The sequence below is a fragment of the Natrix helvetica genome (genome assembly GCF_964273705.1).
Source record: "Natrix helvetica genome assembly, chromosome: Z".
In the NCBI taxonomy this organism is placed as follows: Eukaryota; Metazoa; Chordata; class Lepidosauria; order Squamata; family Natricidae; genus Natrix; species Natrix helvetica.
The window spans coordinates 118,161,128-118,185,389 of NC_138554.1; the positions used below are offsets into that span (position 1 = coordinate 118,161,128).

Below are 24,262 nucleotides of genomic sequence, written 5' to 3' on the forward strand. Positions count from 1 at the left end.
TGTCTTGGAAATATTCTTTAATAGGCTTGATATACCTTATTCTTTAATAGGCTTGGTATTAGATATCTATGTTTAAATATAATATTGTTGTTTTTAATGCTTTTATTTATAATGCTGGTTGTGACCATAATAAAAATTGATTGATTGATATATTTTTAAAAATGATTATATTAGCAACACTCCATTGCAGTGGTTCCCAACCTTTACAGCTTGGTGGCCCGGCAGGGTGAGAGGGGAAGTCGAGATACTTGCATCTGTGCTGGCCTGCCACTTTCACAAGTTGAACTGCGCACATGTGCGCTGGCTTGCCTCTTCTGCAAGTCGAGCTGCATACACATGCGCATGCACCAGTCAGCCACTCTTGTGGCCCAGTTCCAAACAGGCCATGGGCTGGTAATGGGCCACAACCTGGAGGTTTGGGACCCCTGTTCTATTGCATGCATATATCTGAAAGTGTGGCATTGCTTTTCTGTATCAACTAATCATTGGTGTTCTGAATCTTTTATCTTTTATACTCCCAAAAAGTATATTGAAGTAAATTTAGTATTTTTCAGGATAATTTATTCTGGCCTATATTTGAGTAAATAGAAGTAAGATATGAAAATTCAGGAAGAAAAGGGACATGGGCTTCTAATATGTTGCTCTTTACGATGTCTCTGAGAATAAGAATATTTCCTCTGTAAAGTGCAAAATACACGCCTTTGTGGGAGAGAAATGAAAATACGCTACTGAGAATGCCTACTTTGTAAGCCACTTTTTCAAACATTGTATCTTAACACACTGTTCTGTTCATAAGTTACAGGCAAGTGAAACTTTAAGGAACACTAGTCACAGCAGTACAGCTGCTGACTTACTTCAAGCTAGGCAACAGATATTTGCCTGTCAGCAACAGCTCAAAGAAAAGGAGCAACTGTTGAGAAACTATGAGAAGATAAATGAAGATTTTGAAGTGCAGGTTTCCCTTCTGCAACATAAAATCATGGGCATGGTTTGTATTCTAAGACTTGTATATTTGATCATAGTTATTGTTTTAAAAACTGGTACAATTGTTGTCTGTCACTTATAGATACACAATAATATAAAACAGGACGAGGAGAACTGAATACATACTTATTTTTAAAGTATGTATATTGCACCTGACAAATTTCACTTAGCCAAATTAGCCATGTTTAAACTATACAGTGAGAATATATACTGTGGAATGTGGATAATGAAAAAGACAGTTTTGCTTTTTTCTTCTTATTCAGTCAGGTATTTCTGTGGTTTGCCTATATAGAACTGCATGGACTATTTGTTTTTCTTTTTATCTTTTTAAAATTTTAATCATGTGTGGTTAATTATATAGAATATTTTACAAGAATTATGAAAAAAGCAACAAACAGGAGATAATTTTTTGGCCAGCATGAGAGTGGTATCTATTACTCTAACCAATTTTTGGAGACTACATGTGGCAAGAATAGGTTTATGGGTTTTTTAAATCTCTTATTCTGTTTCCTGTCTGAGAAACATTGTAGGCTAGGCAAAAATAAAGTTGACTGGTATGTCATGTAAACTTAGCCATTGATTTAAAATACATTGTGAGAATAAGATTATCACACGAAAGCATAATGTAGTTTATTTGAGTAGACAAAAGTTTTATCAAACAGAACAATTACTTTTTTACAATTTAATGTACTATTTGAATCCAAATCCTGTGCTTATTTTATTGACTTTAAATGTGTTATTCTAAAAATCAACAGTTCTTTTTATAATGTAAAGCTTAATAAATCTTAGGTATATGAAATTATATTAGAAATTTTATAATAAATAAGGGAATTGTTTCTATGATAGGAAAAATGGAAAGATGAAGAAGATTGTTCTACAAAGAAGAAAATGCACGAACAACAAACAACTATTGAACAACTGAAAGCAAAATGTATAGAACATGAAGAAAATATATTTCTATGTCTGAAAAAATTATCAATTGCTGAGAAATCTCTAGAGGAATTAAAAGAAGAGACTTTTCAAAAGAATCAAGAGCTCAGTAATGTGAAGCTTGAACTAACAATTTCTAAGCAAAAAGAAAGACAGTGTTCTAATGAAATGAAACAGTTAATGGGAACTGTGGAAGAACTGCAAAAGCAATTTCACGAAGTTACCCAACATGAGAATGATATCAAAGAAAAAATGGAATTTGAAGTCCAAAGGAAACTTGCAGATCTCAGGGCAGAATTAGAAGAAATGCATGGCCAGCAGATTGTACAACTGAAGCAAGAATTAATCAGAGAACATTCAGCAGAAATTGAAAAGGTCCTTGCCCAACAAAAAGCAGATTTAGAGAAAGTATACTCTGATAATACTAATGAAGATCAAATGTACTTAATGAATACTACAATTAATGATTTGAATCAGAAGCTTCAGGATGCCAACTATCAAAAAGAAAAAGTAAAACAAGAATTATCCAAGAAGGTTGAACGGTTGTCCTTGGAAAAATCTTCTTTTCAAAATCAAGTGGCAGAACTTTGTCAAGAACTGACCTTTGCTCGGTTCTCGACAAAGAAGGCTATATGTGAAAAAGAAACCAAATTGCAAGAAATAGATGCGTTAAAAATCACGAATGGAGATCTAAAAGCTCAACTTGCTTCAGCCTTAGAGATCAGGAAAGAACTAGAAATGAAATATGCGGCAGAAATTGAAAACTACAAAATAAAAGTTGAAATGCTGGAAAAAGAAAAGGATGCTGTTCTGGGCAGGATGGCAGAATCTCAAGAAGCAGAACTAGAGAAATTGAGGACTCAGCTTTTATTCAGTCATGAAGAAGAATTATCAAAAGTGATGTATGATTTACAAATAGAACACAAAATAAGTATTGAAGATCTTAAAGATAATATGACTATGCAAGCTAAATACCAATTAGATGATTTGCAAAAGGAAATGAACAAAAAATTAGAAGCTATGCAGTTAAAAAATGACAACTTAATAAAAAATCAGACTCAACTCACATTAAAAATAGCAAGACTAGAAGGTTTACATTCGCCTACAGTAAATACTAACTCCGAAGAAATGATCCATCTGGTAAATAACCTCCAGGAAGAGATAAAAGTTCTTAGACAAGAAGAAAAGAAAAAATGTATACTTGAACAGGAAATTCAGGAGTTGCAACTTAAAACAGAATTACTTGACAAACAAATGAAAGAGCAGGCACATTGTCTTCAAGAAAAATATTTATTGGTTGAAGCACAAAATAATCTTCTTGAGTGTGAAAATAAGGCTCTACAAGACAAATTAAACAAATGCACAGTTAGGAATGTGGAAGGGAACTTGATTTTAACCAGTGGCAATTCGAATTCAGAGGATTTTGATTTACAAAACAGAATAGACAAATTAATAGCTGAAAATGAAAAACTTCTACAAGAAGACATCAAACAAAAAGAAGAGATTGATACACTAAAAAACTCATTTTTACTTGCTGAAATAAAATTTAACCATAATTACCAAGAACTCCAAAAAAATTATACTTCTCTTTTAAAAGTAAAATTGGATTTAGAAGCAAGCAAGGACAAGAATGAAGCGGAATATAAAACTAAACTCCAGGCTTTGATGGAAAAGATTCAACATTTACAAGGAGTTTTTCCTGCTGGGTTGGAAACTCAAATTGATACCAGTAACAGAGAAAAAGTATTAAAAGATTTTGGAGAAGTTATAGAAAAAGATACAACAGAACTTATGGAAAAACTAGAGCTCTGTCAGCTTGAGAATTTAGAACTTTCATTAAGACTTTCTGATCTTTCTGAAGAGTTAAAAGTAAAGCATCACCAAATCTGCCAATTAAATGCAGAAGTTATGTGCCTAAAACAAGATAGAGAATACATTTCAACAAGATGTAAAGAACTAGAATTTGTAGTTAGTCACAAATTGGAGAAGAATATTAATTCTTTTGAACAGGAAACAGAAAATTGCAGTGGGGAACTAGCCAAAGACCAGCCTACAGTTAATGAACCTGGAAACTTTATTTCTGACTTCAATCAGAAATTTGACATATCAATAGGAGAAAAAGAAGAAAAATCAATACCAAGTGAGCTGTTGGCTCATAGCATTCCTATGGAAGAGATTCCACGGCAAAAACTGAGCCCAGAACCAGAATCACTGCTGGATTACTTTAATCAAATGCATGAAATAAAAGGAGACTCCGTGTGTATGGGTTTTGCGCAAAATGAAAACAAAGTAAAGGAACAGCTGGATATGTTGAAAACTAAGCAGGTATGGATAAACATATATGAATGCATGAATATAGGCATTTCTGCATGCCTTCTCTGTAAGCTAATATGTGATAATGAGGACTCTCTTTTGAGGATATACATTACATATCTATTTGACATGATTTTCCTTGAATGTGTGATATTTATTCACAGGTAATTATAGCAAATCAGTCAATAACTCTAAAACGTATTAACATAGAAACACAAAAAACTGATGGCAGGAAGAAACCTTCTTATCCACTGAACCACCTAGTGGTTAAACCCTATCCTGTATAACTTTTTATGAGTTCATTATATTATGTGTAACTATATCTTATGTTTTGTTAAAATTTAGATAGGTCTATGCAATAGCTGCAAATATCTGTAGCTTGGGCATAAGATAAGGGTGAAGGTTCATTCTCCGAGCTTGTAGCTTGGTTTCTGAATGTTTCATTACAGATATAGATAACATATTCAGCAGACTTTATGGGGTGTCAGTGTTTATATTTATAAAATAGATATATTTATCTATTTATAAGAGCTTCAGGTGTGAGTGTGTCAAGTGAAGGTCTTGTGATGGGTCAGTTGTGAGTTATCAGTCTTCTGATGTGTCTTGTGATGAGGAGTTTACAACAGGCAAGGGTCATAGGGAGATAAACTGCCGATGGGAGGATGGTTGCATGTGTTAGTTGAAGGCGGTGCTGGCTCAATGCCAACTTTCATCCAAAACATTTGTGACATATTTTAACAGGTTTAGGGTTTTTTGTTTAATTTGGTGGCTGGTGGCACATGGAGCCATATCTGAGACCACACGAGGTGTTGCCCTACGTCAGCTCCAGTGCGCATGTGCGTGCTGGTCAGCTGATTTTCAGCCTTCTGGTAGGCCCGTTGGGCCGTTATTTGCTCTCCCCAGACCTCAGGAAAGCCTCCTGAAGCCTGGGAGGACAGAAAATGGATCTATCAGGCCCACCGGAAGTCAGAAAATGGGCCATTTCCGGCTTCCAGAGAGGTTTCAGGAGGTCGGGGAGGCCGTTTTCGCCTTCCCCAGGCTCCAAGAAAGCCATGTGTTCATGCGCAGGTGGGCACAACATGGTGGGGGCATTTAATTACGGGGGTGGGGCATGCACACACGCACAATAGCACGCTGCATGCGCTTTGAGCCCCTGATGGAAAAAAGGTTTGCCATCACTGGCCTATAGTTTCCAACTTCTTCCATAGCCTTTTTCTTGTGGCTAGGTACAATATTAGCTGTTAATCAGTCCTGGGCACTTCTCCTTTTATCTACTTAACCAGTATCTGGTTAAGCAGATCAACTAATGGTCCAGTGAGCACATCTAGAAGTTTCCTTAGGAGATGCGTACTATCCAGACCCATTACTTTCTTAAGCTTTAAGCGGACAAGCTCACTCCCACTTTCCCCTCTAAAAACCCTGTAAAAGATTCTGCACTGCTAGGACTAGTATGATATTCCACCTTGTTTTTGTTATTGGCATCTACTTAGTATTCATTTAGATGGCGTTCGCCAGGTGTTAATAGAAATTTTACATATTTCTCATGATCCATTTCAAGTAATTAATAAAATTACCTGGAATTTATCAAGAAATTCAATTTTAAAAAATGTTAATTTGAATATGAAGGAATATTTAAATGTTTAAGAACTAACATTAACAGTGATATTAAAAATAAATGTTATTATAATTAATAATTGGAAAGGTACTGGTGGGAAAAAGAAAAGGAAAAGCCAGTTGTTCAGTATAACAGAAAGACAGGTGATCAGTCTGCAAGCCATCTGCTTTCACCAGGTGTTTAAAAATTATTAGAGGCTTAATAATTTGAGAAATGAAAGTAGAAATGCAGAACATTCTCTTCCAGAAAACTTCCAAAGCAGGCTGAAAAGATTTAGTCTTTCCAATGACATCCCTAATGTATCTTTAAAAACTAGGAAAATAATAATAATTTATTTTAATGTCAGTCTCCAGACTGAAATATAATCATCTACTTTTAAATGGTAATATAGTGTTTCACTATATTGCCATTAGGAGAGCTTCCTTAATTATGGAATCCATATCATATATCAGGAGGACCAAAAAAGGTAATACTTTGCTGTTTGGTTGTTTGAAGGGATGTTTTTGTTTCACCTTAAGCGAATTCCAGCTACACTCACCTAGGTTTATTAGGAATAGTACTGTAACAACATCCTAGAATGGCTGGGAAAAATGAAGCACCACAAGTCACTGGGGCTTATAAGGCAAGAAAGGTTTAATGTCCTTGCTTTTGATGGTCTTCAATTCATTTGTACAATATTAAGGATTATTATCTTGGATGTTTTAATTTTTTGATTAATATATTGCTGAAAAAGACTATTGTTATAAACCTCTTGAAAAATTGCAAATTAAGGTAGCATACAGTTTTAATAAATAAGATTAAAACTCAGATTATTTGTATCTTTAACATCTTGAGGAATAAAATGGTTATTACATTTCATGTATGTGTATTTTTCTCTAGAGCGATTTAAAATTGCAGCTGGAGGCCCAAAGTATTTGTCTCCCTGTGGTTTATTCAGCTCATGTGAATCAGGTGTGTGAATACATGGAAAATGAAAAAGAGAATGCACTTTCTGCTCTTAAAGAAGATCTCCAGCTACGTCATACACAAGAATTGTGTGAGCTAAAGAAAAGTCAGATTGTGGACAATCAAAAAACAGGTAAACGGATAAACCAGAAGACAATTATTTTTAGAATTCCAAGCTTCTTATAATACTCTCCCAGTAGACTCTCTCCCCTTTAGGCCATACCCATAGTTTCTTAAAATAAAACTTATTAAAATAAATATTTCAGTGATAATTTGTTTCCACAGATGAAAAAGACCAGTCTGCATGGGTGCATCTGGAAGAACTTAGCAAGAAAGTAGTTGAAGAATGTTCAAAGCTCACTAAGGTCAAGAACAAATTGCCTTAGAACTGTTTAAATTTTGTGTTTCCATTCTTGCTTAATCTTACAAAAATGTTAAATTGTATCCCATGCATTTTTATAATATTGCTAGGCTATAGTTTAAGTATGAGGATTGGGGAAAATATGGGCAAATCTTTTAGGCACTTACCTAAGGGATCTTTCCTGTAATAAAATTAAGTGATTCCTAATGAATGCAAAATAGTATTCCTATGAAAGCTTTATTTGTTTTTTTCCTCAGCTGGCTTGATATAATCAAGTATAAAGCTATAATATTCATTTTTATTATTTTTGTAGTCAGTACGTGAAATTCTTCCTGAACTTTTTTCAAATGCTACTGAATTTGATGTTGGTGAGAGAAATCAATCTAATTCAGCATTAATGCCAACAGAAGACCCTCAAGGTAACTCCAAGTAAACTCTTCTTGTGCAAATCTATACATGGCCACAAGGGCTACTTTAAACAAATGTTTATAGAATTGAAGTCCTTAGACTACAACCATTTGTTCAGTGACATGCCAAACAAATGGAACTTTTGATTGGTCTGCAAAGTTCTGATCATCGTAGCACTTCACAGTCACATGATCCCCATTTGTGATCTTCCCCGTTGGCCTCCCACAAGTAAAGTCAGTGGGGAAGCCAGCAAGGAAAGTTGCAAGTTATCCCTATCAAAAGCTGCTGCTGTTGCTTTTACTCTTGGGGAATACTGCTATGGAAATACAAAATTCCTTTTATGCTCTGCAGCTTCCCCTGTCCTCATATAGTACAGGTAGTCCTTAATAGCACTTTCAATGTCCCTTGCTAAGCAATGCAGTCCCATGTGCTGTCGTACATCCAGAAAATGTGGATCATAAAATGGGAAGAGGCAGGAATGCAGGTGGGAGCACAGGTGATATGGGGAGAGAATTCACTCATAATTCAGCCAGATTGTTGGGGGCAATATGCTGACTCTGTAAATCGCTTACAACTATAAAGCACTGTGAAGCGGTATATAAGTCAAAGTGCTATTGCTATAATTCAGGACTTTTAATTAAAGTAACTGGTAGAAATTGAAAATTCACATTCATCATTAGATTTTTGAAGATTAATATCTCGGTGGCATTATAAGAAAAGTAGAATACTGTTTAATAAAAAATGTATTTTACAACAAGGAATTAAAATTTACACTAGAATAATGAAATGATATATACAGTTTATTTATTCTCTGTAATTTAGTTTTGCAAGAAACCCTACAAAGTCTCCTGAATAATATAATGGAAACGTCCCAGAGGCTACTAGAATATCAAGTAGAATTCATAGAAAGCAGAAAAAAGGTGAGATTCTTTCAGATGGAGCAGAGGGGGAGGGATATGATACTACCTATTTTTTGTTTACAATGTAGTCTTTTTAGCAGTCCCAGAAAACTTCCACGCCTATTTGCACTCTGAAGATACAGATAAGGTCTCAAGTGAGTTTAACAACTCTAAAAGAGAGCTAACAATAGATCTTCAGAGTGCTAACAATCAGATGCATGCAGAGAACATAAATAATTCCATTCCTCACCAGTCAGAACACCAATTAGAACTGAAGAAGCTTTTCTTGGATAAGAAGTGAAATGTTTTCAAAGGAAAAAAAAGTTCATTTGCCTTTTGGAAAAAAGCACCTTTGGGTATTGATACAATTCTTGAAAACAATGAGATCTATTTTTGAACAAGCTTGCATGAGAGTACATTAAATCTTGATTTATAGATCTGTAGCACAGTGCTATAGGTCCACTTGATAGTGGATACAGAAATTAAAGTATTTTATTTACTGGTTTTGGCATACCTGTTAGATCAAGACAGGAACTTTGGAGTCCCTTAGTTCTGAGATGTTAGAGGAATCAAAGCTATGCAATATATGTGAAGTAGCACAAATGCTGTGGAAAGCTCCACCCCTCTCCCTCCTAGCAATCATATTTGCCTCATAACTGGATAGCATTCAGGAAATAACTTGTACCTCTTGTTATTAATTTCTTTTATCTCTTACTTTGTTTTTGTGATTTGGATCGAATGTAGTCTCATTATGTTGGTGTTTTTTTAATTGTGGAATTTATGGGCTGAATATTGAAACACACAATGAATATTCTGTTTTTCAAGTCAACCATAAATATCAGACATGGTTGCATTCATTCTGTTGAACCTACTTTGGTAAACCTGGAACTTAACCTTTTTTACACTATAATCTTTATTATTTAGTGTATCATAAGACAGAAAAAAATGATAAATAGCTAATGACTTTGCAAATTTTATTTTTTTCAGAAGATGCTAAATTAAAAATGTTCTCGTGCCCTAAATATATTATGATTTGAAATATTTAGTATAATATGTGTAGTGCACTAAGGAATAAATCTTGTTGGAATTATTGGGGCCATATTATATTTAATTATATAAATTAAATTATATTTATTAAATTATATTTAATAAAACAAAATCTGACATGCTTTAAAAGCAACAAAGCTTTATCTTGACATTTAACTTTATTGCATGTTTGAAAATATATTTAAAATATTTTTGTTTAATTTTAAATGAATAAACAAACATAACATTCCATTGAGCCCTGGCGGCACAGTGGTTAGAATGCTGTACTTCAGGCTACTTCTGCTGACTGCTAGCTGCCTGTAATTTGATAGTTCGAATCTCACCAGGCTCAAAGTTGATTCAGCCTTCCATCTTTCTGAGGTCGGTAAAATGAGGACCCAGATTATTGGGGCAATATGCTGACTCTGTAAATCACTTAGAGAGGGCTGTAAAAGCTCTATGAAATTGTATATAAGTCTAAGTGCTATTGCTATTGAATAACTGAAATACTAATTTCAGCCTTGGATATATAATATTTTTGTGTCCTGTAAATACAAGTGTCCAGGCAATTATTACTGAATTCATGTTCATGTTATGAGCAGTACATTGCTAGAAGTGCAAAAGTTTTAGAACATTATAGTGATGGAAAAGTTTCTACCCTTTTGCTAAACATGGTTACTTTGAGTATTTTAAAAAATTAACATACATATTTTTCTCTACTTTTTGTTTAAATTTTTCAGATGGAAGATCAACAAACATCCCATGTTGATTATAATGATAAAGACACTGGCTCTCTTCAACAGAATGTAGAATCTTTGCCTACTGCATCTCAAGATCTAGTTGGTAAAGATATACACCTTAAATTATGGACATATTGTTAATATAAGTAGACATGCATGGTTTTAAAACTTTTATGCATATGAAAGAAATACAAAAGGAAAGGAAACTATAGCACAGTATAATAATCTTAGTTTATTACATTTTGTAACCTATTTTGTAATCTATTTTGTATATATTTAATATCTTAAAATGTTAATAGTTTAAAGATTTAAGTTCAGATTTAGATATCTTCATGCTTCTCAGCAAAGCAAAATAGCTGTTGTCTATTTTCATAGCACTGAAAAATATTTGAGTCTGTCGGCATGGTAAGTTGAGGCTGCCTATGAATGTTCATAATTTTGTCACAGCTTATATATGAAAAACATATTGTGTGTGTATGTATAAAAATATGTTATTCTGACATATTCATTGCTTGTTTTTCTATTAAGTAAACTAGTATTTATTATTTATTCATTTATAGGCATTAAAGTTAAGTCAATTTCTCAGGAAGAAGTAGAGAATTTGAAATTTCATCTCGAAGAACAACATGCTCAAGAAATTGGGCATCTTCGATCATATTTCCACCAGCAGTTAAAAGAAACTGAAGAAAAATATTTTATAGAGTTAGCTCATCTACGGAATAGACTCCAAATTGCAAGCGAGTCTTCTGAAAATTCCAGGTATTTATAATTTTGGATCTCATTTTTATTTTATGAGTTGAGTTGAATGCAATAGTTTTTCTGTGTATTGCAATTAACTTGGATGCTAACAGACTGTGACCAAAGTAGAAATTGAGAGCTTATCCTTCCTCTCTTGTATTTTCCCAATTCCAGACATGTTTCATTTAAAAGAAGTAAAAGAAGCTACAGTTGTATCTTTATACTTGATACCATGTGTCCTGAATGATCTAGGATAATGATCCCCAACATTACTGGGTTGGTAGCCCAGTGGGCAGGGGATAGGGTATAGTTCCTTGTGAATAATAAGTAGGGCATACATGAGCACATGTAGCTCCATTTGTGTGCTAATGGAGCTTTGCGCAGTTGTGTAAGCCACCACCGCAAGACAGCTGCCACTTGCATGAGGGAAGTTTTGCGCATGAGCACAAGATGGACACTCATACAAGGGCACATGGTTTCACTCACAGGAAACAGCTGCCACTTGGCTTGAAGGAACCTTTGTGTACAAGCGTAAGATAGCCATCGCTTGCATGACAGGAACCTCTCGCGCATGCACACAAGCTTGTCCACCACCTATGTGACTTGGTTTCGAACAGGTTATGGCCTAGTAGTGGACCTTGGAATGGAGGTTGAAGACCCTTCATTTGGTAAAGTGTATGTTTCAGTGCAGTTATAGAGCATAGAGTTTGCATTCAAAAGATATAATATTCAGCATTTCCAGGTAGTGCTGAAAAAGACTTCTGCAACTGGTCTTAATTGTTATATATGATAAATGGGCAGGATCATAAGTATATACATATGTCCAGTTTGTAAAGGGAGGGTAGAGAAAGAAAAAAAAAGTCTATTACTTCATCTCTTCATTGGAATCAGTAAAATGAAAAGAATATATAGTATGTATCTGAATTCTAAAGAGAAAAGGTTGCTTAAGTATATTTAACTTGAAAATGATGTCTACTATATGGCCTTTTCATTTAGGTGTAAATAATATACTTAATAGTAGGATATTTATCTGCAGGATTTTTTCATTATTGAAAAAAGCTTATAATTTTCTGACACTTAAAAAAAAATCTTCTGTATTGCCCCACTGTTCCTATAACCTGAGAAACAGAAAATTGATGACAATCTAAAATAAAGTTAGACATCAATTAAGGACTGTTTCATTTAATGACTATTTGAAGTTAACAATGGTGCTGAAAAAGTAGGTTTGTAATTACCCCTCAAATTTAGGACAACTGCAGATCCCACAGTCCTATGATTGCCATTTTTGACCTTCACAAGTGATTTTGGTGGTTGCCTTGATTAGGCTGTTGGTTGTTTATGAACTCTAATGCATCAATGAACACCAACTAGCAGTCAGAAGACATGATGGACAGAGAATTCTAGGAAGCCTAGAACTCAGACAAATCAGCTGTCAGTCACATGAAACTTAACAACATCTGTATACCACTCCAAAACTCAATTAAAATGTCAAAAAGGATATGAAATTGCCAAAACACCTCCATGCCACTAATGAACAGCAGAGATTAACACCAAAGTTAAACAGAGATTAACACCAAAGTTAACATTATGCCAGTAGTTAAGAAACAAACAATACCTCAGTCATGGAGCTACCAACTCAGACAAACAAGCTAACTGCAAACAATGGCCTAATCAAGGAACCACCAAGACTACTCCTACCAACCCTGACAAGGCAGGCCACTAGTATATAAAATGAGAGCAAAATCAACTCTCTGCTAGCACTGATAATGTGACCTAGTTTAGTAATGAAATGTCTGCAAGAAAACGACCACGCTCAAAGAGCATCAAGTTCAACCCTGAACTAGATATATTCTCCTCTATTGGTGAAGCATAATCTTTCAGAACCTGCAGCTTTTTGCCTTTTAATAAAATGTGTTGCATCATATTAAAGCAGTAAGAAATTGAAATCCTGCTGTTCCATTTCAAGTTGCTGTTCAAGATTTGCAGAAAGTTAAAAAGAGGGAACTATAGGAATATGTAAGCAGTCCCCTGTTTCAAGGATAATTTATAATCTGGATTCCAAAGAAGGAGGAGTGTCTTGCATTTAGGGAACAGGATTAAGTAACAGCATCCTACACTTCCTTCTTACATATCTGCTTACTGCAGTTTTTAAATGCCCCAACAGTAGTGTGAGCAACAACTAAAGGATCAAAAAATATTTGTTCCTTCTGAGTGTTGATCATGCAGAAAAGAATAAGGCTGCTTATATTAGGCTGAAAATGGGGAAAGTATAAAATTCCTAGTGAAGTCCCCTTGAAGTATTCATTTATAGATAGAAATTGTCAGGAACTAATTCCCTGCTTTAAAAACTTCAAATGAAATTATATTGAAAAACTATCCTTTTATTACCTTTTTTTAAAAAAAATAGTGTTCCTGTGGAGTCTCACGTAAATGAAAACAAGCAGGAAGCAAGACATGCTGAAGGTGATATTCAAAAAAATGCTGAGAAGATAATAGAGGTACTATGTCCCCCTATTTACATAATGTATATTGAGTAGAATATATAAATGTATATTTTATATTGGTATTGTACTTAAGCAAAATCTTAGTGCAAACAAAACTTGTATATATTTTATAATTCTTTGAAACAGTTGGAATGAAACATGTTATTTGATTATATACAATTAATTATATCATGTGTTTGTGTATACATGTATGTGTGCTTACATGCATGTGTAACACTAATAAAAATTATAAATGTTAGAAAAGAATTAAGTTTATTGAAATTGATTTGGGTATTTTTTTTGTATGTTGCTGAAGCCATTTCATCCTTAGCCTTGAGGCTCTAGTGACTCTATTTTCGTTTGTGAAAAGCTTTTAGCATTACTTTTAGAAAGGCAATTAGGTTTGTTTTCTTATACCAAATATATATTTACTTAAAATACCTTAAAAACTGTTTTTCCCCTCTCCTTTATTAGATTAGATGGATGATATTCTGTCTACAAAACATTGCTACAATAAGTGTAAGAGCATTGAGCTTTTGTTATTTGAGGAAAGCACTTAGTAATAATGCAGTGTTAATGCTGTTCCATTATCACCTCTTTTAAGGCAAGATTGTATTTTTATCCATTATATTCCTATATGGTTTGTATTCAAAATATAATTATTGGTGACATAAACATGTTCAGAACTGATGTTATTAAGAATGATCACTTTCCCCCCAGTTACCTAATGAAGCTGATGCGACTGAATTGCTGGAAAAACAGTACCAAGAAAAGATGCTACAAGAAGTGGCAAAGGTACCAGTTGTATTAGGATACAATAGGAGAGTTTAAAACCAATAAGATGATGATGATGATGATGATGATGATGATATGATGATGATGATGATGATGATGATGATAGCAATACAATAGAGTAACCATAGGTGTTCCCCTCAAATGTGGGCAACACTCATTCAAAAGCCCATTGAAAAACTGCATTTTAACAGCTTTCTAGATAGATGGTCCCAAATTGCCAGATGAATTCCATAAAGTGGGAGCTGTCATTACACATTATCCCTGGATGTACATACTCACATGAAAGTAAGTGATACTCAACATCCTGGGATGAGAATGCTAAATGGAGTAGTACTGTCTGGAAAACATGATTCTGGATGTAGCTAAGAACCAGGGCATGTAGACTTTTAATGGTAAAAATGAGAAGTTTGAATTATACCTAAAATCTATAGAAGTGCCGATGGTTGTAACATCTGTCATGCAGATAATTGTATTCTGTATCAATTGCAGTTTATAAATAGTTTCAAAGATAATCCTATATAGGGCACATTGCAGTGGACTACTCTGATTCTAATGAAAACAGGAATTGTTCACATATCCTCCCACTCCATGTAGGCCACAATTGGCACACCAGCCAAATCTTGGCAAAAGTTCCCTAAACATAGCCTCTATCTTCCTATCCAGCAATATTAGTCAGTAATAAATTCATCAATTAAATAATAGAATTCAGCAATAATAGAATTCAAAGGGTGTATGATACCATCTAAAGTAGGAATGTCAAACTTGATTTCATCAGGGGCCGCATCAGAGTTGTGTTTGACCTTGGGCAAGGGGGCCTGCCAGGGTGTGCTAGGCCAGCTCAATGTCATTCATGTCAGGTGGTGGCCCGAGCTCTCTGCCAGCAAAAACAGGCTCCCAAACTCTATTTTCTACTGTGACGGCCTTCTGCAACCCTCTGCCAGAGAAAACAGAGCTCTTGAGGGCCGCCCACAACCCTCCCAAGCTCCGTTTTCGCTGGCAGAGGCACTGTGGGCTGGTCCTTTACTGTTTCCAAGGTGGCCCTGCAGGCCAGATCTAAACACTCTGTGGGCCGAGTCCAGCCCCTTGGCCTTGAGTTTGACACCCCTGATCTATCAGTATAATTACTTTTTCTTAGGGTTCAACTTTAGCTTTGTTTGATCATATCCAGGATCCCATAACCTCTAGGTGCTGATGAAAACTTTCACTCTATCTCCAGTCCTGCCTGGAGTGTAGAATGCCTATATTTGCTGACTGTATACCATCAGCATATTAATCATACCTCACTCCAGATAACCTTGCACAAATGTGCTCATGTACATATTAAAATGTAGAGCAGAGAGAATGGTCGCCTGTAAGACTCAACAAAAGACTCCTCATTAAGCTCACTTCTCCTTCCTAGCTAATTGCATTCATCCTTTTAGGAAGAACGACTACAGGAATCATTATAATACAACACTACCAATCTACAATGCTCACAGCATTTTACTTATAATATGGGTGGTGTATGCAAGCATAAATACTATAAAACCTTATGTGTTCAACATTTTCACAGCATTTTAGTTCAATATTTAACATATAAAGCATTCATTTTATTTCCACCATTCAACATAATACTATCATTGTCATATAAATATCTAAAACATTCCTTCTAACATTACTTCATTTCAATTTTATATCATTTGGTCACTTACTTGGAATTCTGATCACTCCTGGAAGCTTCATGTTTAGCTATTTCCTTTGCAGAGACTCATATATTTGGAAAGAATGTTACAAGTCATCTAGTTCAGGGGTCCCCAAAACCCGAGCCGCAGGCCATTACTGGGTTGTGGCCCATTCAGAACCAGGTCGCGTGAGCAGCGGCTCAACTTGTGTAAGTGGTACGTCAATGCACATGAACTTGCATAGCTAGACTTACACGAGCAACGGGATGGTTTCCCTCTTCCCCTGCCAAGTTGTAAAGTTTGGGGACCGCTGATCTAGTTCATCCTTGTGCTTGGTGTAGGTTGCACTGGAGCATCTCTGATAGATAACCATCCAACCTCTGAAGTCATTTATCTAGGGTAAATTCATAATATCATATGGCAACACTTTCTGGTGTCTAGCCTGAACCTCCTTAATGGCGATTATAGTCCTTTAATTCTTTGATTGTTTCCTCTTGTGACAGCAATTCACATTTGAGGAGTATTGTTCTGTCCCCTTTATTTTTTCTGTAGGTGAAAGATACCAACATTCTTTTGTTGATCCTCATAGTTTAGTTTCCAGAAGTTTAACTTTCCTAGTAGCTTTCCTCTGAATGTACTTCTGTTTGTCAATATCCATTTTGAATTATGGTACCCATAAATAAACAAAATACTCCAAATAAGTAGGGCAAAATCATCAAGCACAGGGAAAAGTGGAACTGTTACTTCCTTTGATTTAGACTGTGTTCATGTTAATGTACCTCAAGTTAGTATTTGTCTTATTAGCTGTACCACACTGCTGGCTCATGTTTAATTCGTGGAAATAGATTACTCATTAGTTTATATGAAAGCATGAATGAAGTAGATCTTTGTATTTCAATGTTTTTATTAAGGTGGTTGTAACCATGAGTATAGAATTTGCTCAAAAAACGGAATCGACAAGAACTGCTAATCTAAAGGAAGTGGAAATTTCACTGATGAAACCAACAGAAACTCAGCTGGAGAATAATTATTATAGAAAGGAATATCTAGAAGAATTAAATAGTCACATAAATGAGAAGACATGCACTAAGCCTGAACAGGTATGTGGTAAAAAGTCATCACTCAAAGGACAATTTGAATTTGATGCTAAACAAGCTACACTATATGAAGTGCAACAATTTAAGCCAAAGCTTTCTTCCTCCCACGATGAAAAATTTATTGAAAAGGTGCCTCTGGTTAATAAATTTTAAGAATAGTTTTTTGAGATTCTCTTTTATTTTCACCTGTGCATAATAGCAAAAGGCTTGTCAGCATGTTTGTTGCATTATAATATCAGATTTCTGTAGAACAGTTCTTAAAAATTCCCTTCTGGACTTTTCCTGCCATTTTTAGCATCTCAGTTAAACAAATTGGAATTCTGTTTCTGTGGTATGCACATTGTTACATCCAGAAGAATTCTGATACATGCAGAAGAATTGGGGTCTCTGGCATGTTATAACAAAACCAGAATCATAAGTCAAGAAGTTAAAAGAGGAAGAATTCAGGAAATCTATTCTCATATAGCATTAAATAAATTTGAGCCCAGTTTCCTAATTTAGTTCCTTCTCTTGGCAGAAACTGATCTATTTCATTGTTGAATTTTAGCAACCACTTAGGTAAAACAAAATTCTCGTTATATTTTCTATCCTCCATGTAGTTTTCTTGGTGAAAATACAGAAGTGGTTTGCCATTACCTTCTCCCTCAGTAGGAGTTAATGCCATTCTATTGTCATTAAAATGATCTAATTCTGCCATTTTCCTGTGTCATAGCTGTCCAGTACAAGTGCCTGCTTCCTTTAGCTGGAAGTACCTTGGGTGACTCTGTTCAGAATATATACTCTGAGCACACACTCCTGATATTCATCACTCATCCTTCCCAGAAATGTTGCCACCATTACAATGAGGCATCACAACAGTTTTTGGGGAAGGGAGGGAATGGATATTTTTTTAGCAGCAGCCCTTTATAATTTTGCATAAAACAAAGTTTGAGCCCTAAAAGAAAAACCTTATTATAAATTCTTAAAATTGAATTAATTCAATGTTTCTAAATAAGTATATAGACAAATCCCATCTAACACTAAGCTTTAAAAATATAATAAGAATCCATGCACATTCACCAATTCCTGTGGGTATGTTTTTTTAGAAATAAGTTATACTTATGAGCAGCACTTGCTCCTTAGTTACTATGTTTAGGGTTTATACAATACAATAGTAGAGTTGGAAGGGACCTTGGAGGTCTTCTAGTCCAACCCCCTGCCTAGGCAGGAAACCCTATACCGTTTCAGACAAATAGCTATCCAACATCTTCTTAAAGACTTCCAGTGTTGGGGCATTCACAACTTCTGGAGGCAAGCTGTTCCACTGATTAATTGTTCTCACTGTCAGGAAATTTCTCCTCAGTTCTAAGTTGCTTCTCTCCTTGATTAGTTTCCACCCATTGCTTCTTGTTCTACCCTCAGGTGCTTTGGAGAATAGTTTGACTCCCTCTTCTTTGTGGCAACCTCTGAGATATTGGAATAATGCTATCATGTCTCCCCTAGTCCTTCTTTCTCTTTTTCAACATAAAGCAAATGCTGAGGTCTGCTTTTTAAATTATATTAGGGGAAAGTTATATTTATAATTTTATTTGGACTGAAGAGTTGAGTAACAGACTTGAAATTAAAATATAATGGAATGATTCCTAATAAACAAAACATTGAAAGGGGCCAATAGAAAACTTAGAACTCTGTTTCCTACCTATAATCAAAATATAGTAAAGAAGATTTATCTTTTTAGTCTCTTTTATAGGTAGTCCTCAAGTTATGAATGTAATGGAGCCTGCCCAATTAGGGCCAGAAGTGAGGCAAAATATTAAATGAACTGCCTCAAGTAATGACCAGCCATTCCTGCTATCCTATTGCACATGTTAAATGAATGTTTGTGTTGTTAAGTGAAGCATTGGTTGCTTTGGGGTAGAGGAGATCTTCTGAAGGCCTTTCCTACCTGCCTGAGATAAACCATACTCCATTTCCTATCCTTTGTGGTCTCACATGCTGCTCCCAACTTCTGTTAATGTTTATCAATTACCTTATACAAGGTAAGCTCTGGAAGCTCTGAAAGCAACCCTAGACTTCATAATTGTGGCCTGGAAGTATGTCATTTACAGAATGGTTGTAAATGAATTATGGCTTCAAAATGGTGCTTGCTTCCAGAAAGGAAGGAGGAATGCATCCTAGAAAAGTCGACCTGGTTTATATTTCTCTGAGCCTTGTCTCTGGCACACGCCCCCATAGTCCAGCTGACTCTCTTTCCAGGGAGAAACAATGCAGAAAGAAAACACCGGGCACCGCTCTTTGTTTTGCTAAGATGCCTCGGTCTTTATGGGGCAAAAAAAAAAAAAAGCATTAGTTCCCTAGTCCTTTGGGGATTTCTGACGTGATCAATTGGTCATAGGGAGACTGCAAACCTCTCCTGGCTCTTGCTAGCTTTAGGAAGCTAGCCCCTATGTAAAGGCAGCAGCTTCGGGACAAGCTTCCCAAATTTCCTTGCTTTGACTCTTTTCTCCCCTAGAAAACCACATTTCTTCAATAAGAAAAACTGAAAATGTTGGGAGAGACAAACTTTGTAGCTTTTTGCCCAGAGGACCTACACCAAAAATTCAGCCCATATTCGGCGATAGCGCAACATGTTCACCAAACAGGGTAGAAAATGGATCCTTGAAAAAATTTCCCTGGTTGTATGACTGGCCTTAGGACCCAGTTAGAACTTGCCTGGAGAATCCAACCTGGTCCTAAATTCAGTCATAGAAAGAGCAAAAAGCTGGGTTCTAAAGGCTTAAACTTTTTGAGTTGCATTTTTTTCTTCAGCTCAAGGCAAAAAGCTGCAGAAAGATTTTCTTTCTTTCCTTCCTACCCTCAACGCTGGAGTCAAGGGATAGAGATTGGTGGACAGAGGTGGGGACCTTAGTTTTAGCACCTAATGATGTCTGATGGGGGGCGGGAAAGATCAAGAAGTTTATGATTGACTATGGGCATACAGAAGCAAAATCCGCCTCTTCCCAAAGCCTAGCAACAGCCAGGAGAGGTTAGCAGCTGACAGGTCAGAAAATCCCGAAATTAGCCACCATTTCCACAAGGAATTGTTGAAGTGCTGAAAATGGCAGCTTTTTCCAGGAGGCATGGGGAGCAGACTAAGCGCTTGCAAAGTCCTATCAGGGTGGGAGAGGAAGAGAGAGGCAAGAAGTGCTGCTGCATCTTCCTGGTCAATCATAAAGGTGAATGGCTATGGGGATTCTGTGGTCATCGTAAATTTGAAACAAGGTCATATGTAATTTTAACCATGTAATTTTGTAACATGGTTCTAACTTTGAATGTTCATTAAGTGATCTGTCATATCTTGAGGACTACTCTGTATTCCATTCTTTTTCTGAACAATACTTCCTCTCTCTTATATTTTATCTATTTACACAGCAAACATATTTCTGTTGAGTATAACAATATAAAATAAAGGTTGGGGATCTTCTATTTGCCCGTTGGAATTGATTAACATCTTCAGGGCAAACTACTACTAGGATTGCTTATCATAAAATGAAATGACAATTCTTTTGTGGCTAATATTCTATTTTTAACACTTATAAACAAAAATTACAGATTCCAAATGCAGTTTCAACTTCCAGCACTGTTCCTTCAACCCAGATGTTGTCTTATGAGGATCGTCTGGAAGATATGCGTCAAGAGCTTGTTCGTCAGCATCAAGAACATCAGCAGGCAACAGAAATATTAAAACAGTGTCACATGCAGCAAATGGAGAGACAGAAAGAAAATCAAGAGCTGCTCCTAACAGAGCTTGATATTCTTAAAATACAGTTAGCAGAGGTAATATGAACTGGAACTTCATGTATTTGGCCAAATATTTTATGTATTTGGCCAATTTTCAAGGTTCAATTTGTCTTAAAATCATAAATATAATTGCAATACGTTTCATGTGCTGCATTAGCTGTGAGGATGAGATATACTTCATGTTGTTAAATAATATCCCATACATCATTAATTTTACCTCCTAATGTTGTATTCAAATAAGGATAAACGTCAATACCAGTGAGTTGGAGTATTTATTATCCTAAATTATATGGGAAAATCTGAAACCTCATAGAACTGTCATATTTTACTTGTAATTATTTATAAACTTTGATTTTGTTGCATTTGCAGAATTTCTAATTTGAGATGTCTCATTTTGTTTTTAGAATATTAATGAAAATACCATAACAGAAAGAGAACAATTGCTTTTAGATGAACTAGAATCATTAAAGAAGCAATTAATAGCTGGGAGAGAAAAGCAACTCTCTGAGTTAAAAAACAGCAGTACTCAAACACAGGTAATGTTAATTTGCTGCTCTGGTATATAAATACAATGGCATTGTGACTATGCATTGTAGGTCATTGCCAAGAGATTGTCAGATTTACTTAAATGGGTGTTGATCACATAGAAAGGTGGAGTTTAGTTAATATTCTATTGAAAATAAAGTCTTATTTTAATATTACTATAGCAACATCTTACAAGGAAGCAAGAAGTTATTTACTTAGCATAACTATTTAATTCTGACAGGCTGTGACTAATGTTCTTCCATTGCCAGAAATAAATGCCCGATAACAGGATAGTTAATTATTATTTAGAACTGCTTAAAACGTGTGAATTATTATTTTTAAACATCTGCATATCTGTATTAATTAGAACATAAGGTGATTGCAATATGACAGGATTTTTGTCTCTTTTTTCTTCTCTCCCATTACCAAAACTTACCCAGAATGAAAGTGTGAATCAGACTGAAAATAAAGAGCATGTTTTAGAAATTGAAGATGGAGAAGAAAAACATGAACAGATGTCTCTCGACATTCTCTCAAAAGAGAGGTAAGCTGTTAGAAAGGCTAAAAGGTTTAGATTTTTTAAATTCAATTTTTCTGACATTTCAATGGAATTAATCCATTCCTATTAATTATTAATGAGATTCCTATTAATAGGAATTAATACATTCCTTTTACCTACTTTTCATCCCTTAATTAAAAGTAAGCACCTTTTTTAGAGTAGTAAAAAATTTTCCCAAACCATAAATTCAGTTGTGGTGTTTAGGTATATGAATCTTAACTAAGAATGAAATCTGTTTCTAAAACTGAAAATGATATATAAACTAGAGATAAAATATAGCTAGTGATTGCTTTATCTAATGATTGGATTTATCTGTACTAGTAGCCATGATCACACATTCTGGAATCCAAATTTACAAATTACTAAATACCTATATAAAGAAATTATCTGGCACATACTGTAAATATGCTTGTTCATTTAATTCAGTAAGCTCAACTGATACATATTACATTGCACAGCATATATGTTATAGTAATAAATGAGTTTTATTTATTAAATATTTTTAAAATATGAATACTTTTGTATTAACTATTTTCTGAAAAAATAATTTATAACAAATTGCTTGGTAAACATTTACTTTGGGAAACCATTATACTATATTTCTTAGATTCAAGAGAATATTTGATATTTTCTTGATCATGGTATATTATCTAAGCTCAAATGTAACAGCCATTATCTGTAAGAAAATAATTTTTATGAGCAATTGGAGATTGTGGGGTGGGATTTAATAAATAGTTCTTGATTTTAGTTTGAGCAAATCGGTAATCTTATTTATTACCTGGGGAAGGTATTCTCTGTTTTTTTTAAATTCCTGTCTTATTCCAAGTGATTTTATTTAATAGTATCATGAGTCCTAGTCTTTGTATAAAGACAAACTGTGTATTTTAATTGCAATTATATTTATTTTATGAGTTCAGATGTACTTTGCACAAAGCCAGTAGTAGGCTGATGAAGAGTCTGTTGGATATTGCGAAGACTACTGCAGCTGTAGAAGAAACAATTGGACACCTTGTGAAACTTCTAGATCAATCACCAAAATCTCAGTTCCTTTTTAAAAGTCTTGCATGGGAGGGAAAGGCAGAACACACCATAAAACCAAGCATCTACGTGGGATATGAGTCAGGTACTTGTATTAATGTTATGTTTTACATCTTTTATAGGAAAAGTATTTATGATATTTAGTATTAATAATTTCAGGCTGAAATGTATTGAGTATCAGGCCCAAGCTCAGAGAAAAAATAATTGAATTCAGTCCTTTAGTGGTTTACACCTAATAGGCATAATCTTGCCAAACTAAGACAATAACTGTCTTGCCTACTAAATATATTGGAAGAAATTCTAGGATGTGGCTATCCTGAACCTTTTCTCTTCTTCCCCATCCGATTTTGGGCTGCACAAACCCTTAATCTGGACCTCTTTCTGGGAAAGCTCTTTGTTGCCAAATGTCTCCTTCACTGTTTCTGCAGCGCACATTTCATCACATTGAGAGACATTAAAATTCAATTTCTCAGTAAATACAGTATGGAAGCTTAACACTTCTGATGTATAAATAATGTAAATCAATAATTTGTAGCCATTTAAAGTTTTTGTATTTTTGAATCCACAATTTGTTTTCAGAGTTAAACTAATTTCTTAGATATGCTTGAAAATGTCTAATTGCCCATTAAATAATTAAGTAATTAATTAGTAATAGACCATAACTGCATATTAATAGGGCCTTAATTGTGACTGTTATCCCCCTATAATACAGTCATGTCAGCTATCATCATGGCTTGTTTGTTTCAGTAAGAAATTATATACATTTTTTTTTAAAAAACAGCTGCCTATCAACTGTAATGAATATGACATTTTTATAATCAATTTAGCTACAAAAAATGTGTTCTTTATTGCATAAATTCGATAAATAAAATTTACCTATTTTCTGTGATTATTTAAACTAAGGATGTACACAAGTTTTAAATGCAAACTATTTTGAGATTGAAATGCTCCACTTAGAATTTAAAACAGGTCTTTGAGTTTAACCCAGATTGTTCACTGAAAATGTTGTATACTTGAAATGGGGCAGTACTGAGCTGGCAAAGTCTCTGGTAACATTCAACCACTTACACTGACTTCAGAAAAATGACTTCTAAGAAAGATGTGATGGTGTCTGTGTACCAACAAATAGATACCAGAAATTCAATCTCTCACAACTTTCATAAATCCCACTGTCAGGATTCCGATGGATGTCCTAATTAAACCATGAGTCTCGAGCCAAGCTTCAAAAGAAATCCAAAAGAAATCTGAAGAATTAGAGCTTTTTAAATAAATTTGGAGAAAGTACATGGAGAAGGATTTAAAGAGTGATTTAGCATTAGATAAGAGATGGAAAGTTAGTGGTAAGGTAGACTTTAGCAATATATTAAAACAACCTGAGATAGCTAT

The 24,262-nt window shown here is 34.7% G+C and overlaps 1 protein-coding gene across 1 annotated transcript in view; it reads left to right on the forward strand.

Annotated features, from left to right (window-relative positions):
• Positions 1-24,262, forward strand: part of AKAP9 (A-kinase anchoring protein 9) — a 100,589-nt gene that overhangs the window by 28,682 nt on the left and 47,645 nt on the right. Inside the window, exons 7-20 of the mRNA XM_081971472.1 lie at positions 797-988; positions 1,831-4,239; positions 6,722-6,920; positions 7,073-7,152; positions 7,462-7,567; positions 8,379-8,476; positions 10,222-10,324; positions 10,782-10,980; positions 13,367-13,457; positions 14,163-14,237; positions 16,810-17,133; positions 21,159-21,290; positions 21,720-21,823; positions 22,756-22,961. Of these exons, the coding sequence (XP_081827598.1) occupies positions 797-988; positions 1,831-4,239; positions 6,722-6,920; positions 7,073-7,152; positions 7,462-7,567; positions 8,379-8,476; positions 10,222-10,324; positions 10,782-10,980; positions 13,367-13,457; positions 14,163-14,237; positions 16,810-17,133; positions 21,159-21,290; positions 21,720-21,823; positions 22,756-22,961 (4,318 nt within the window). The remainder of the gene's footprint in view (positions 1-796; positions 989-1,830; positions 4,240-6,721; positions 6,921-7,072; positions 7,153-7,461; positions 7,568-8,378; positions 8,477-10,221; positions 10,325-10,781; positions 10,981-13,366; positions 13,458-14,162; positions 14,238-16,809; positions 17,134-21,158; positions 21,291-21,719; positions 21,824-22,755; positions 22,962-24,262) is intronic.